Genomic DNA, 16334 nt, shown 5'->3' on the forward strand with positions numbered 1-16334 from the left:
CTTTTGAACGTTAAAATAAAAAAAGCAACCCTCGTAGTATCTTAGTTCAATCGAGCAAATGCACTGCCTTGCGTGTGCATAAGCCAGTATCCACTTGGGAACAGGTTGCAAGAAGATTCTTTTATTGTTTTGTCACAACATTTTGGGACTGTACTTTCTTCCTTTTTTTCACAACAATGGATGACAGGAATGCAGAATGCAATATCAAGGTGCTGTGTCGTTTTCGTCCACTCAACCGGTCGGAAATTCTGCGTGGAGATAAGTTCATCCCAGTGTTCCAAAGCGAAGACACTGTTCTCCTTGGGGTGAGTTACTAATATGAATATATCTATTTTTCTCTTATTAAATGTGTCTCCTTATTGTCATTATGTCAATTAATGCTAATTACCACTTCTGGCATCTTAAGAGCTTCTGAAGTAGGCATGAATGAATATTCTAATCCACAAACTAGATGAATGGCAATGTCATGTTGTATAATTTTTATTTATTTTTTTGCTCTGACCATAAGTGAAATCACTTTAAAAGCCTCATGTCAGAAATGATCAAACTGAGGACACATTGCAACGCTCGGTTGTAAATTATGAGCTGCTGCCAGTCTTACGAGAATCCCGATTACACGCGTGGCGGCATTTGTCTTTTCTATTCGAGGAGTGTTTTTTTTTTTTTTTTTTTTAAATCAGCAGTGGAATATGCACCCTGATTTGCAGCAATAGATGGAAAAGCCCCAAAAAGCTGCAAACATGTTCAATCATATGTAGCAGATAAGCCTGAGGTTGATGGAACTCAGGATTGCCCGCCCATGTGACAACGCAGGCAGCAGGTGGAGGAATTTTGGCGGAGTTTAAATGTAAATGTGGTCATTGTTTGAATGGGTGGTCTAAATCCACACCCATCTGGTGTGTGGATTGAGAGGAAGTGATTGTGGAGACTGCAGAAAATTGCCGTCAGCATCCTCACCTACACCCGTCAGCCATAATATTTGGAATCAACAACCATCCATCCTTTTTCTATATAACTCATTTGTGTTGTAGGATTCTATCCTGATGACAGCACGCTTCACCTCAGACTGTTTGCTACTCACTCATTGGGCACATCCATCCATTTTTCTTTCCCACGTGTTCTTATTAGTCACATGAGAAAAGTCCCAGTTGACTTTTGGTGAGAGAATCGGGGTCCACCATGGACCCAATCAAAGAGTACATCTATCCATTTGTTTTCTATCGCGCTTGTCCTCATTAGGGTCATGGGTGGTTGACAGCTGTCCTAGTTAACGTTTGGCAAGAGAAGCCCGATGAAGCCTGCAGGTCATCAGTTTTTTACATCACACATTCGTCCATCAATTTTTATGCCCCCAATTGGTTGTACTGGAGTCAATCCCAGCAGATTTGGCTGGAGTGACTGTTTTGCTTTTTCTTTGACTTCTTGATCTTGTTATAACACAAAGAAGAATTTTGCGTTCCACTTATTATTATTTCTTACACTTGCATGCCAATAATGTTAAACTGCATTGTGAATCACTTTCACATTATGCCTTATGTTAATGAAGCATAAAATATTGACATCTTGTTAAATTAGCCAGCTGTGTGTTTGCACAGTTGCAGTCTGGATGGGAAATAAGACCACAAAAGATTTGTTAATAAATTGACAACACTGAATACTCACAGTTTGATATGTGGAAGTCACACATTATTTATTGAAACACAAAAGAACTGTTTTAAATTTTGAAAAAAATGGCATAACCCCATTCTAAGCCTTTAGAATAGTGCTTGTAAAGTTAATAATAATGGTTTTATCATGGTGGCAGTTTGACTCTGATACAGATGACTTACATTTCCTTTTAGTATTTTATTGCTATGTAAAAATCAATCCAAGGCTCCGCTGTAATATTACTTTTGGGGGCGCAAGGGAGATATGCCAACTTGTGCAAAAATAAAAACACTACATGTTCCCTTTCGTAGCCTTCAGTATAATTGCAGAGAAAATTTCCCGAGTGCGTTTCATGCAGCTGCCATCAGATTAAATCAGGCAAATGCTTGTGCTTTGAATAAATTCACATTACAACATATTTTTGGTTCACTTGGAGATTTTAAGAAGGTCTTAAGAGAGTCATCTGAGCTGTTGACAGCAGGCTCGGAGGAGATGTGAAGAGGAGTCTTGTTGTTGTGCTCGGAGTGGACGGGAGAACATGTAAGGGGAGGATGGGGAGCCTCGGAGAACATGAGGAAGTGGTGATGCTTGACTGATAAGAGACGTACCATTGCAGTTAGTGGCATGCTCACAGTGTCGTCTTGACAAGTGTTTTTTTTGGGATGGTGTCTGATGCAGTGTAGCTAAATATGATAACCCCACCATGTTTAAAAGATTCAACCCCAAAGCCAGTTTCACTTGGCAACATGAACTTTGGTACGCCTGTCTATGACGAGTAGTAAAGACTCAAAAATCTGTCTTAAAAGGTTTGAAGCAGACATTTTAGGGTCATCCTGGATATTCCTGCAACACTTACCTCTCCTAGAAATTTTATCCGGTTGCTCCCTAATTTTAAACATATATCCATCCATCCATCCATCCATCCATCCATCCATCCATCCATCCATCCATTCATTTTCTGAACCGCTTTCTGCTGGAGCCTATCCCAGCCGTCATCGGGCAGTAGGCGGGGGACACCCTGAACCGGTTGCCAGCCAATCACAGGGCACACAGAGACAAACAACTCGCACTCATACCTAGGGACAATTTAGAGTCTTCAGTCGGCCTACCAAGCATGTTTTGGGGATGTGGGAGGAAACCGGAGTGCCCGGAGAAAACCCACGCGGACACGGGGAGAACATGCGAACTCCGCACAGGGAGGGCCGGAGGTGGAATCCGACCCGCACCCTCCTAACTGTGAGGCGGACGTGCTACCCAGTGCGCCACCGAGCCGCCCTATTTTAAACATATATATGAAAGAAATTTGTGTTGCATTCTGGTGGTCCGAGGTCATTTTTCATGACACGCCCCTAGCGCACCTGACAATTTGTTGACAGAAAATAGACCGCAATTTAGACCATACAGCCAAAGTCGAGTTGAGTTGAAGGAGTTATCTACATGTGAATCCATAAGTATTGGATCTATAGGTTAGGTAGCTAATGTTGTGGTAAATAACATATATGTTGAAGGGATCTTCAATTTATCTTTTCAATAGCGAAGTTCCTAACCACGCCATGACCTGTTCATGCGACTCAATTGATGTCTTCAATACCATCTAGTGCATGTGACATTATGTCAGACTTCAATTCCAGCATTTCTTATTTCCTTCAATAAACCTGCCAGACAAGAGCAGTGACACTATTCCATATGCTAGACAAACAGCAAGTCTCATTAGGTCAGCAATGAAAAGAAATGCTATCCGAGTTGTTGGCTTCCTATCTAACCTTTCGCTACGTTGTACCATTGAATATGATTTGACAGTCGCCAGCCATGACATTTATTTAATATTCTGTCCATGGCGGCAATAGTTCAGTAATGAGAGGTGTTCATAATTTTCCGATGAAATAAGGTGACTAAAGTATAAGAAACACAACTAAAAGAAAGTAGCCGAGATGAAATCACATTTGATTTGAGCAAAACTGAACTTAAAATACACTTTATATTTTGTCGCCAAACATTTGAACCCAGTTGTTATAGTTGTGTCACAAGTAATTCCGACCATTTGTTAGGCCCTACCTGTTTGACAGAAAGGGACTGAATGTGCTTCTATTATTAGTTTAGGTCCCCGTGCATGGCATCCTTTCTAATAGCCACACTGCCCTCAGGCTCAGCCTTTGTTTTTTCTGCACTCGGCTGTGTAGCGACACAGCTGTCAGCATTATTTCACTGTCTGCAATGATGCGACATCACACGGGGGGGACCTTCTTGTAATATGCCGGTAAAAGGGGGGTGAGGAGAGATGGGCACCATGCTGAATAAATAATAATGGTCGCTTCTCGATAGTATATATATTTTTTTCTACTTTCCGGTGTTGATTTATTGCTATCTCTCTCGCCGCCATGCGAGTGGCTATACACGCTATGAAAATGGATCGCATGCATCACGCCTGGAGCAAAATACGACAGCAAGATTTAGGACCCAGATGAGTGTTATTTCCCGTCAGTCTTTTAACTGTCACTGCTTCTCACCATTCTCCGGTGTCTTTTTGCCGCAAAATGAAATGATTTGATGGTTCGTTTGCCTGCCGATTGTCGTGGACCCTCATGAATTAATTTCAGAGATGTGCTTGACTTGAGTGTTAGTCGAGTAGCATCATTTTTTTTCTATCTCAATTTATAAGATAAAGAAAGCGCTGGCCAACGCTTAACCTTCACTTGTGGTGTGACTCTGGTGGCGCTTTTAAAATATAGGTCACCGGCTTTGTGGAAGTTCATCGGCGGTGGCTGTGGACCATTACATTCTCAATTTAGTGGCTTATTCTTAATGCCCCCAGAGGTCTGCCCCGCCTCTTAAAACGATTCATCCATAAAATCACATTCTCAGATACTGTATGTTTTGTTCTGACGGGTTTAAAAAAAGTGAGAAAGTGTCAAAATCCCTTTTAATAGCATTAACACACTAATGTATTAGCAACAGCTGTTCATCCATATTTTATCGGGTTAGTCAGAGTTTATTTTACTTGGCGAGAGAAGATGAGCCCCACCTTTGACCGGTCACAAGCCAATCACAGGCCACATTTCCATTTTCTTCACCACGTATTATCTTTCAGATTTTAGTGTGAACATTTCCCAGAGAGTTTTTAAGGGCGAGATTGCTGCTGAGTTGTTTGCCTTTAAATTTGCATTTGATCACCGTGTTGATCGCTCCACAATTAATGTACAGAATTATTGATCCACTATTTTCTGCACACTATTTACAATTCTATGGATTACCAATATCCTTGCCTGCCATTCCCCTGTGTGCTTATATAAGTCTTAAAAGGTTGCATGTTCACTAATGATGTTAATTGACCGAGCTATACGTGGCTTGGAGTTTCCACTAAGTAGCACACATTTGTTTGCAATAGTGTGGTTTTGGAGTTGTGAAATAAAAGTTGTGAGTCTAACAACTGGAGATGGCTCTTTGTAGCCAGTGGTGCGTAGAGCAGAATAATACTGCCTGGGGGAGTTGCATTATAGTGCGGATGAGCTGACACTGTTGTTGTTTTTTTAATCACCAAACACATTTTTTTTCTTATACCCTCAAAAATGCTGCATTCTTAAAATGTTGGATTAAAAACAGCCCGATTTAAATCAAAAATTAGATCAACCCAGGATTTTTTTTTTTTTGGGGCAAAACAACCCAAAGTGGTGCCTATACAAATATAAAACAATCAAAAAAAAGTTGACCCACCAATGTAGTAAGGCAAATATATGTATGTACAAGCTGATTTCATCCGGCCAATGTTCTTGTGGTATCTGCAAACCGAGAGCAGAATCCCAAATGGAATGTCCGAAGGTCTCCTCTGAGCACACTAAAGTGCTCTAATGCTCTCACTACGCAGCACACACCAGATCCAATTAGGACACTGTAATGGGATTGCGATGTCGGGTCAAGACGTGAGCTCATTTCTCTTGTTGGATGCCACCGCCGTTGCTTGGCATCGCGGCTAATCCGACTCCGGCCCGTCTCTCTCTCCGTGTACAACTCTCCCGTTGTATATTTTTGCTGTATTTCATAGCTTAGCGACGGCCATTTTCATTTGGCTTCAGATCTTGCTTCTAAAGCAGATGTTCCCATCCATCAGGGGTGTGATTATTACGATTATGAGCATGAGGTAAAGAGCAAACATCTGTCCCGGCATGGTTGCCAATCAATCACAGAGGGTATCCACTCATGCATTTTCGATTGCTTGGTTGTCCTTATTAAAGTTATAGGTGACTTTTTTTTCCCTAGCTGAGGAAAGCAGTTGCTGATCAATCACAGATCCATTTTCGGTACCGCTTGTCCTCATTGGGGTTGATTGGAGCATATCTCGGGTGACTTTGGAATGGTTGCCAGCCAATTGCTTTGGTTTGAAGCTTCAAGTTGTTCCACTAGCTTGATTTTAATTCTAAATAGCTGCTATGGTGTTGCTATAACCCATCAAGCAATGGATTGAATCCAAATGGTGGAGCAACAATTTTGGGGGATTATTTATTTCACCAGAAAAGTCAGCAACAAGCATTTTTTAACCCAATTTTTCAATTATTTTGCAACCAATTATTTGTGGGTGTATATTTCAGTGAGTCACAAATTCAATAGTTTTTGAGTAGCAAATAAAAAAATAGTCCCACACATTACAGTCTAAAAAAGCTGCCAGGAAATCCTCGACTTAAATATTCTTGTATTATCACAATGCCTTCCAACAACCGCTTTTTTCTCGTGCTCATCTTTGCTGTCGTTCTGCCTGCACATGTGCCAGGCTTAGATAAACTGGTGCCAATTTTGTAAACAAGTCCACTGCCCGTATCGCTCCCTGCATGGTGGAAGAGGGCATGACTAGTGGGGTTAAGGGCTTGAGGGCCCATTAAAGCAGCATCTTTTCACCGTTTGTGCACTGCGGTGCCCTTGAGGTGGTGCCGGAAAATTTTGGTGTAGCATGTCTGCTACATTAGCTCTGCAGCTCAAGTGAGGATCGTTGCCGTCTTAATTAATCACAGGTCAATGTATTGAACTTAAACTTGAGAGTGCTGCTGAATTCAAGCCTTTTTTTTTCATTCTAAAATCCAAATTAAGCCTGCTTTTCGTTAACATTTGTCTTGGTCCCCCTTCCAAAACCTTTTATCGCATACTTATTTTAATCCGTGGTCCCAGCCGACACCCCTCGTGATGCTGATGTGCTGCGGCCCTCAGTTGGCATGCAGAATATTTAAGTAGTCAGTGTGTGCCATTTTTTTTTTTTTTAAAGTACCTACTCACCTCCTCTGTTAATTCATTTTATGATAGAGTGATGCCGTGTTTGTTTTTGGCCTTTTATGATGCACATGACCTCATTTTGAGGATCAATGATCATCAGTCTTCTAATCCGCTTGTCCTCATTAAGGTCGCGTGTCAACTGGATCCTATCCAAGAACCGTCCATCCAATTGTTTCTGGTATCGCTTATCTTCATTTTGGTTGTGGGTTGAGCTTCAGCTAAGTGACTTTTGGCGACAGAAGTGATGATTATTATTATTATCATTATTATTATTATTGATCCATCCATTTCTTTTCTAATAGTACTTATCATAATTTGGGTCCGCCTATCACAGCTGACCTTCAGCTATCTATCCATCCATAAACCTTTCTATATCATTTATCCTCATTAGGGTCGTGGCTAAGCTATGATTTGACTCTAGCAGAATTTTGATCATGGAAGTGGGGCCAGATAATCATGGGGATTAATATTATCTATCCATATTAGTCTATATCTATCTGTCCATTGTAAATATTTTATTTAAATTCCCCCTGGAGTGAAAGCAACCATTCCACTTCACCTGTAAGGGTTTTTCTCAATTAATTTACATTTTATGCTAATTCCCATTGCATGCGTGTTGTTTTTCTTCTCCCCCGAGGGCCTTTTATAATCCAAATTAACTCAAGTCACGGCTCAATGGCTCCAACAAAAGAGCAGACATGTTCCAAATGCTAAATTTGACAATTCTAGCCTACAGGGCTATTTCTTAGAATACTCCACCAGCAATATACCCCCGGCTAACCACCTAAACGGCGTCCAGAAATGAGCGATTCGCTTATTATTTTACCCTCATCCTTTTAATGGACTCTGCATTATTCATTACTAGTCAGATGTGGTCATCGGCAGGGTTCCCTAAGGATGGCAGGAGGCATGCATCCTCCTTTGGCTCATGCATGGTTGAGGATGGATCTCTCCAAGATCACAGGACCACAAGCTCACGCTGTTTAAATTTCACAGAGCAGTTTGCACTTTTTGCATTATAGATCGCCTGCATTAGTCACTGCTGCTGTGCAGATTTAATTCGTGGTGGTGTACGAATGATGCTTTTCTTAAAGAAGACACAACATGCATTTTTAAAATTACTTTGAATTTTTTATTTAATTTTTAAATTATGCTACTTTTATCACAACTCACAGTAATATAGTTCCTTAGGACCATCAGACCACAAGATGGCAACAAATACTTATACTGCTTTGGCCTTAGCACAAAAAAACCCCAATAAATTGATTTTTCTTTGCTGACTTAACGACATCTTTTATACATTTATCATAGACTGAATTAATCTAGTGAATATACGGCGTGGAATGAAAGAGTAAAGAGTGGAACCATTAGCCGTTCGATATTGTAGATGCTTTACAGTGTGCCCACATCCAATATGGAGTCCCTCCCCCTCATGGGCTTCTCAGGTTGTAATCAAGTGGGAAGCATTGGGAGCCATTCATTTTCTTCTTTGGTAAATAACTTTTTCTTGTCTTGTCACGCTCAACTGAATGCCTCCTAATTATTCTCTCCACCGTCGCATATAATATAAAGCTAATTTTCCGGTGTGGAAAGTTAATGACAAATTCTTGTGTTCTAGTGTCCGCTCCGCAACTAATTTCCCGTCTTGATGAATTATGCGGCATTTTTTATTTATATTTTTCTCTGATGGACTCGTTTCTCTTATCAGCAGGGGGGAAAAAAGCTAATACGAGATAACAACGAATTATCTTTGCAAGATGACTTTTAAGTGGTGAATCCTCGAAAGGATCATCAAACTGATGCTGAGCTCCACCGCGTTAAATGCCAAAGGCAGAAAAGAAGAAGGTTTTTGTGACTTTTTTTTTTTTTCACATCCATCTCAACAGATGCTGATGGACAGTGTTGTACCGTGTTATTTTTTCCCATTTCATTTTTCATTCTGTCATGACTACTAAAGAACACAAGTATCCCGAGAGTAATCAACAGCAGTTTTATTTTTTCCCTCCCAGCACCATGCATCATCATTACTCCAACCCCGAAGGCTGTTTGCCAGTCAACTGTGCTTCGTTGGAGCTCTCAGATTAGTGAGAAAAATCAACACAATATGCTCCTAATACATTTTGACTCTCTGTCGTAATGAGGACAACTGAATGCTACTTCTTCTACTAATTAATACGAAGGGCTACCAGTTTGACTCACAGATTTCATCTAACAAATGTGCATAACGGTATATTTGGATTATGTTATGATTAATAATAAATGATAGTCATTTATGTGAAGAGCATAATCATGTTGAGTCATTGGCTGCCATTGACAGCTATGGATGTCAAAGTTCCATTTGGGCTGGCGGTAAATGAGAGAATGTTTTTTTTTCACAATAATTAGGAAACCCATAAATGCAGCACTTTTTTTTTAATATAAACATCTGTCGGGTTACATTTTCAAATGACCACTTATATAACGTTCAGAGAAAGTCGCAATGTCCCAGGATTGAAGCCACTGCAACTCATAAGGCCCTTTGACTGCTGCTGTACTTGGTAACTTTAGTAGAACTTGTGCAGCACAAACTTTTTCAAGGAGAGCAGACACGCGCACAAACGGCGACTAACGTAGCAAAGCAGGAGTCAGTCAAGGAGACGAGGCGCTGAATTTTAAATGGCGACCTCCTCGTCTGCCTCAGCACGTGTGGGTGTCTGTAATCTTTTTATCTGGCTTAGCTCAGCCTTTCAAATATTGAGCAATATGTCTTGAGAAAAGTGGAAAGAGCTTTTTGTCGAAACATTCCTCCCACAGTGGACTGGTCCATCTTGATAATTTTTTTTTCAATCCAATGCTTTTGCATACTGTGTGGCCATACTCAAATTTTGTTGAGTCCCTATAGTTTTGTCACTCAATTAGCTCCAAGCTAATATATTTGCCATACCTGCAGGATATTATTGTCCCTTGTGTGTGCGTGTTTGTGCATAAGTGATCTCGGGTAATTTGTCACCCGTTCCAAATGACACGTTGGCCTTTCCTTAGAAGGTGACCTTTTGTGGCTGAAGATGGAAAATGCATGACTTGTAAACAGATTTCATTTGCTGAGTTACTCCCATACCATAACATGCATTTTAACTTCATTGAGACAGTGACTTATAGATTTAGAAATGCAACGACCAATCGATGACTCAACTTTTTGAATTTGAAATCCTCACAATTCCAATAGTCAACAATATTCTTTGATTTCTGTCGACCTCCAATGCAGACTCTGTGTTGAATCAAAATGACATGAAAACAAGTCAGGCAGCAGGAAATTCTCAATGTATTGAACCCACGACAAAGATATGGTTCACCTACTTTGTAAGGTGCTTAACTGAAATCGTGACCAATATTATGGGTTATTCATTTGTCCCTAATTCCTTCAAGTACAGCAAAATGCAATTGAAATAAGACTTGCTCAAGTGCTGGACGTGTTCCACCTCTCTCTTTTTAAACACCTTTCTCCAGCTTGATAAATCCTCAGCCGCTCGCATTTTCTTTTTGGCAGCGACATGCTCTTTAATTGTATTGATTATTCCTCTCACGTGGGACTCGAAAATGGCTTCAGTGCGATTATGCAAAAAGAATAAAACGATCAGGCTGTGGTTTCTGAAACCTCCAGTCGAGGGAAAATGTGATCCTTATTAAATAGGCAGATTACGACATTGAATTCATTTTGGAGAAAATGTTACACGGCTCTTTGTTGTGTCTGACACTGCTTTCTCAAACGTCTCATGTTTCATGTTAGGTGCTTTTATATTTCACGGCTTATGTTTAAAACCATCAATAAAAAATGCAAACATCAGACACAGATAATCTAAGTCAACATAAAACACATTTTTTACATGGTTGAATTTTTATTATTATTTATTTAATTGCATTTTCACTAACCACAACCCAAGCCTGATTAACTCCAGATATGTTTAAGCCCAAACCGGTTCTAAAATGAAATTGGTAAAAGAATGCAACAAAATATCATGAGCCAAAGGAAGAAGACAGATGACAAAGTTCTTGACATCTCAACCTGGAAAGGGTTATAGTCATTCCTAACCCTTCAGGACGCCACAAATTGAAAAATCACAAAACCAGCCAACAGAAATTACCCCAAGACAGCGCACTGTGGGGATTCTTCCAGGGGGTCACCAGGGAACCAAGGACAATGTCTAAAGAATTCCTTCATCTCACTTAGCGTCTGTGTCCATGAGTCAAAAATAAGGACGAGATTGGGCAAAAATGATCTCCATGGCAAAGTTCCAAAGCTGATTCCCCATGTGTCCAGCCTGCACCTCACCAAAAGTCATCTTAGATGAATTGGAACATTCAGAATTGTAAGGTCGCCTTTTGATTGGACGGATTTAATTGAGTCATATGCATCAAGGTTACTTTTCACAGTATTTGAAAATAGATCATTATCATCTTTATAAAAGGGAGTGTTTGGGATACTACAGATCTCATTAGATTAAACTTGTTAAAAATGTTGCTGTTGTAAGGAAAAGTAGTTCCCTCCCTCTTCTCCTCCCTTCCTTCCTCCCTCCCTCCGTCATAAGCATCAAATCCCTTTATGCAACGCGGCAGCTGTAAAGTGGGAGGTCATTGTGTTATGCTGCTCCTACTCCATGTCAAACTCATTTAGCTGACTAGAACACTTTTTTTTTTTTCCGCTCCACTAATGATTGGTGTCAGCATTTCTTCAGGAAATTTCATAGATTAGTCCCAACTCAATGCAATACAAAGAGATTTTGTCTTTATCAAGACAAACACATTCCATTTTGATGTGTTAATTTAACTGTTTAATAGTGCGGCTGTAGAGAAGGAATTGATATTTATTGTGCGGAACAGCAACGGCGGGAAGCGTCATGCAACTGGAGCAGTTCAATTGCTCTTCAGGGAATGGCGGGCGATGTTGAAAGGGACTGTGGGAAAAGAAACGATTGGTGACACTAAAGAACAAACAGAATCGAGAGTGGCCCTTGTTGAACGTTTGCCGGAGTCAATAGGAAAGTAGAACTACAAAGTGTTAGCACAATTGTATTTTTTTTTTTAACTTAACGTGTCTCATGCCATCACCTCAAGGCATCATGTCTTGATTTTGAAATTGATAAATCGGCAAAAGTAAAAGTCAATCCTGTTATGCTCACTAAACCGATGCAAAATTGAAGTTTGGTGAGACATACGTAGCAAAACAGGCAAAATTATGTGAAAATTTTAGCTTATTAGATATATTGATGTTGTAAATTTAGTATTTGCGGGCTTGACTCAAAACTGTCCCATCAACATAAATCAATACCAGGCCGCTGGCTGTTGTTATTGTAAACAAGATAAATGTGTCTTGTGACAGATTTGATAAAGACTTTATATGATTGAAAACTCAAAATATTACTGTAATAATAAATCACAATTGAAACCTGGCTGCTATACTATATTGCAGGGGAAAAAAAAGTCTAAAAAGCAGCAGCTCTCCTCTCCAGTAATACTCTGAGAGATTAACAAGTGTGCACTTTATGGCAAATGATGTAATCGTGGCCCACAGCGTCCCTGCGGATCATATGGCCTTTTAAGAAAGCGCATAGAAAAGCATCTCTATATGGTGGATTATGTAACACTGAAAAAGATGGAACAACCGGGGAGGTACAATACATGCCTTCACGAATCGACACGAGATGAACGTCGGCAAAATATTATTATTTCATTGTTGGGATTACATTGGGGATTTAAGAGCTTTGCATGAACAATGAGGAGAACATTCCTCATTAACACCCAAGATGAAAGTCATTTTTCTTCTATAGCCTTTCTTTGACACTCCCTACTCGCAATACTTAGTACGCCAGTAGAATGCCATATAAATATATAAATATTTACCAGTGTATACTGTTCGTCACGTGTTCACATCTGAGTTACTCATCCTCTGGTTGAACGCCATGGCGTTTGCTGATGTGTTACCGCCGTGAGTCATAAAACGTGACTTGATACGTGCGGATAGAAATTTACAAACCCCTCAGTTTGTAAGTTTGTCAGTCAGTCAGTATATAGTATATTTAGTCAGGTTGAAAATTACCACGGCAGTTTACTCGGCAGCCAATCAGCGACTTTCTCATTTGATGAGTTTGTTGCTTGGTTAATTAATTTAGTTGACTAGTCAGTAGTCTTACTGACTACCTAGCAATCACTTATGCATCTCACTCACTCACTCACTCACTCACTCACTCACTCACTCACTCACTCACTCACTCACTCACTCACTCACTCACTCACTCACTCACTCACGCACGCACTCACTCACTCACGCACGCACTCACTCACTCACTCACTCACTCACTCACTCACTCACTCACTCACTCACTCACTCACTCACTCACTAACAAAAAAATCCATGTATTACTCCGTGTAGCTTTGACACAGCTTAGTTCTTATGCAGGGAAATTATGTTTAGCGTTTCCTATCTCAGAATCTTTAGTAGCTAAAATGGAAAGAAAAAAGCTGAAAAAAATGGATGCATATTTTCAGTTTCCAATATGAGTGGCTTTTGACCGACAAAGAGACACATTGTGGTTTCTTCCTTCACTTCATCTACATTGTTATTTTATCTGCATGCGTTTTCCCTCCTCGCAACACCATTTGTCCTCCGCGCTTGACTTGGCTTGGCAAGTTCTTGAACACCGCCTCTAATGGCTTCACCTCCATGCCTTCTCGCTCTGTGTGGACTCACAATTCACCGCAATAATAAAAAAAAAAAGACACACAAGTGATGCATTTGTGCGTGGACGCCACAGGATCCATCCTCTGTAAATCGTGTCTACTGTGCACAGAGGAGATATTTATTCTTATGTGCCGACAGCTTTTATAGAAGCATCTCGTATTGATGGCGGCTGATGATGAGGGGGGTTTGGCTGACCTTTACTTTTTCAAACACAGTGCTTTTCTTTTACAGGGAAGGTGCTATGTGTTTGACCAGGTGTTCCCCACAAATGCCACCCAGGAGCAGGTCTACGACACTTGTGCCAAGCAAATTGTCAAAGGTGAGACCCCAAACTGCCACTTGGTTTCTTCTTCTTCTAAATACTCATTTTTCCTTGATTACAATGGCAATACACAAATGCTCACAGTGGATAATATTGTAAATTTGTTTCATTTTTCAATTTAACAAAGGGAGATTGACAGCATCATGGCTGCTCCGCTGAGCGGCAGAAACCTTTCAAGGGCTGCGGATATTAACAGCTTCTTTTAGAGGGATGTGAGAAAAACAATCTCAGCGATACACACGTTTGAAAAAAAAAGCACACAGCGTTGATCACGTTGAGCTATTATCCACGACAGTCTTTCATCTGTCACCTACCCCCAGCAACCCGCATTTACACTTTTTGTGCCACGTTTGCATCAAGTGGGACAGTCCATTTAAGTAGACAGAGGATGGAAAGGGCTTCATTCGTCAACTTACATCAATTCGACGGTGTTTCGGGGAGGATAGAATGACAAGGCAAACATAACTTGAGCGTAAAAATGGAAAACGTGAGATAAAGGATTAATGCACTGTCTCGCTTGAAGAGTGGCAGGCCAGTGAGAGATTGAGTCAGCCATTTAATTGGTTATTTTGTCAGCTATCTAATATAATATATAACCCAGATATGTTGACATGTAGACATATATGTGTGTGTGTGATTATTTTTTGATAGACTAACTGAATTTCAAAATGAGATTTTTCTTCTTTTTTCCTTCTTGTTAGCGGTTTGAGGCACTGTGCGTTGCTAATTGCTATTCTATACATTTTCGACTTGTAGATGGTTGGTGTTCATGATGCAGGTCATGCTGGGAGTCCTTGTTTAACATCACATGGAATAACCATGCGCTGTTCTTACCAGGCACTGTCAAAGATATTGCCTGGTGCATGAAGGGTCAGGTGCTTTGGAATGTCAAACCAGGTTTAATCCAGATTTGATCAAGATTTGATCAGCGATATATTAAAAAAAATCCCAGATGGGGCTTGTATTGGATTTTATCACATTTTGGGTTAATCCTTTGATGCTTGCTGATCTGAACTTGTTCCAACTTTTTTTTTCCCCCACTTGCATAGTTTCTTCCACTTTCACGCATCTCTGATTTCTCTTTCTTAGATGTACTGGGCGGGTACAATGGGACCATCTTCGCCTACGGCCAGACGGCCTCAGGAAAGACTCACACTATGGAGGTACAGTAGCATCACATCAATAATTCAAAAGATACATCCTTAGGAGGGGTACTTTTTTTTTTTAAAGACGAAAGCTGACTGACTGTAAAGCTGCTTTTCAACAGATTCTTTCCCCGGCTCTCTGCAGGGAACCACTTTTTCCAGTTCCCATGGGGAGCAACTGAAAAGACCTCCGACCCCCTTCCACCGCCTCTTCACTTACACTTCATGTCTTGCAGGGCAACCTTCACGACCCCCAGGGGATGGGCATCATCCCCCGGATTGCGGAAGACATTTTCGAACACATATTTGCCATGGACGAGAACCTGGAATTCCACATCAAGGTTGGTTTTGACTTGATGGACCTTTCTCGCAAACAGTACGAGCTGTGATGTCATAATCTGGCTATGGGGTAGTCAGCCAAGCATTGAGATTTTTTTTTTGTACTTGCAGGTGTCCTACTTTGAGATCTACATGGATAAAATTAGGGACCTGCTAGATGGTGCGTGCTCAGATTTAAAAATATATTTTTTAGCTCTTACTCTTGCCATTCTAAAACATTTATTAACTGTACAGGCAGGAGAAAAATAGACGTTTTCAGCCATCCATTTGTCTTTGCCATTACAAATTTTGAGTGAGCTGTAGCCCATCTGTTGAATTTTGACTCGGGATTCACGCTGAAATGATAAGCAGTCCATCGCAGGGCGCAAACAACCATTGACACGCTCATTCACACATGAGGGCAATTTAGAAAAGTCAATACCAACTGACATTTGGTGAGTGAAATGGGCTAATTCTTGGAACTTGATCACCAGTCAATCACATTCGTGCTTTCTTCCCACGCCATCAAACTCCCCCGTCTTCTAAAATCGTGAACGTTCAGTTTTTTGAAGATGTTAGCACGATGAGTCGATGGCTTCCTGGTGCTTTTACCAAAAGTCGGCTAGAATAGGTTTTAGCTCGCCCGTGATCTTAATCAGGCCAAGCGGTGTAAAAAAATGGATCAACGGATGGATGGATGGAACTTCAAGGTACAACTGCACTTTATTTCCATGATGGGAACCCAGATAGACTATGATTGGCAACAGGAAAGTCAATCAATATGCAGAGGAGCAGATAAAGACCATTTAAAAAGATCTGACCCTCAAATGATGGATTTACAATCATCACACAAACACGGGCTGATGCGAGTGGCATTGTGCCACCAAATGTAATTACAACTTAGGAATGGGAATCAGTTAAGTGTGGAAAT

At 40.6% G+C, this 16334-nt stretch overlaps 1 protein-coding gene across 1 annotated transcript in view; it reads left to right on the forward strand.

Annotated features, from left to right (window-relative positions):
- Positions 1–176: 176 nt before the first annotated feature.
- The window catches only part of kif5ab (kinesin family member 5A, b), a 40987-nt gene continuing 24829 nt past the window's right edge, over positions 177–16334 (forward strand). The window contains exons 1-5 of the mRNA XM_085923824.1: positions 177–305; positions 13850–13937; positions 15030–15103; positions 15322–15426; positions 15536–15584. Coding sequence (XP_085779950.1) covers positions 177–305; positions 13850–13937; positions 15030–15103; positions 15322–15426; positions 15536–15584 — 445 coding nt within the window. The remainder of the gene's footprint in view (positions 306–13849; positions 13938–15029; positions 15104–15321; positions 15427–15535; positions 15585–16334) is intronic.

Source organism: Syngnathus leptorhynchus, chromosome 11, assembly GCF_054491065.1.
Source record: "Syngnathus leptorhynchus isolate UIUO chromosome 11, UIUO_Slep, whole genome shotgun sequence".
Lineage (NCBI taxonomy): Eukaryota > Metazoa > Chordata > Actinopteri > Syngnathiformes > Syngnathidae > Syngnathus > Syngnathus leptorhynchus.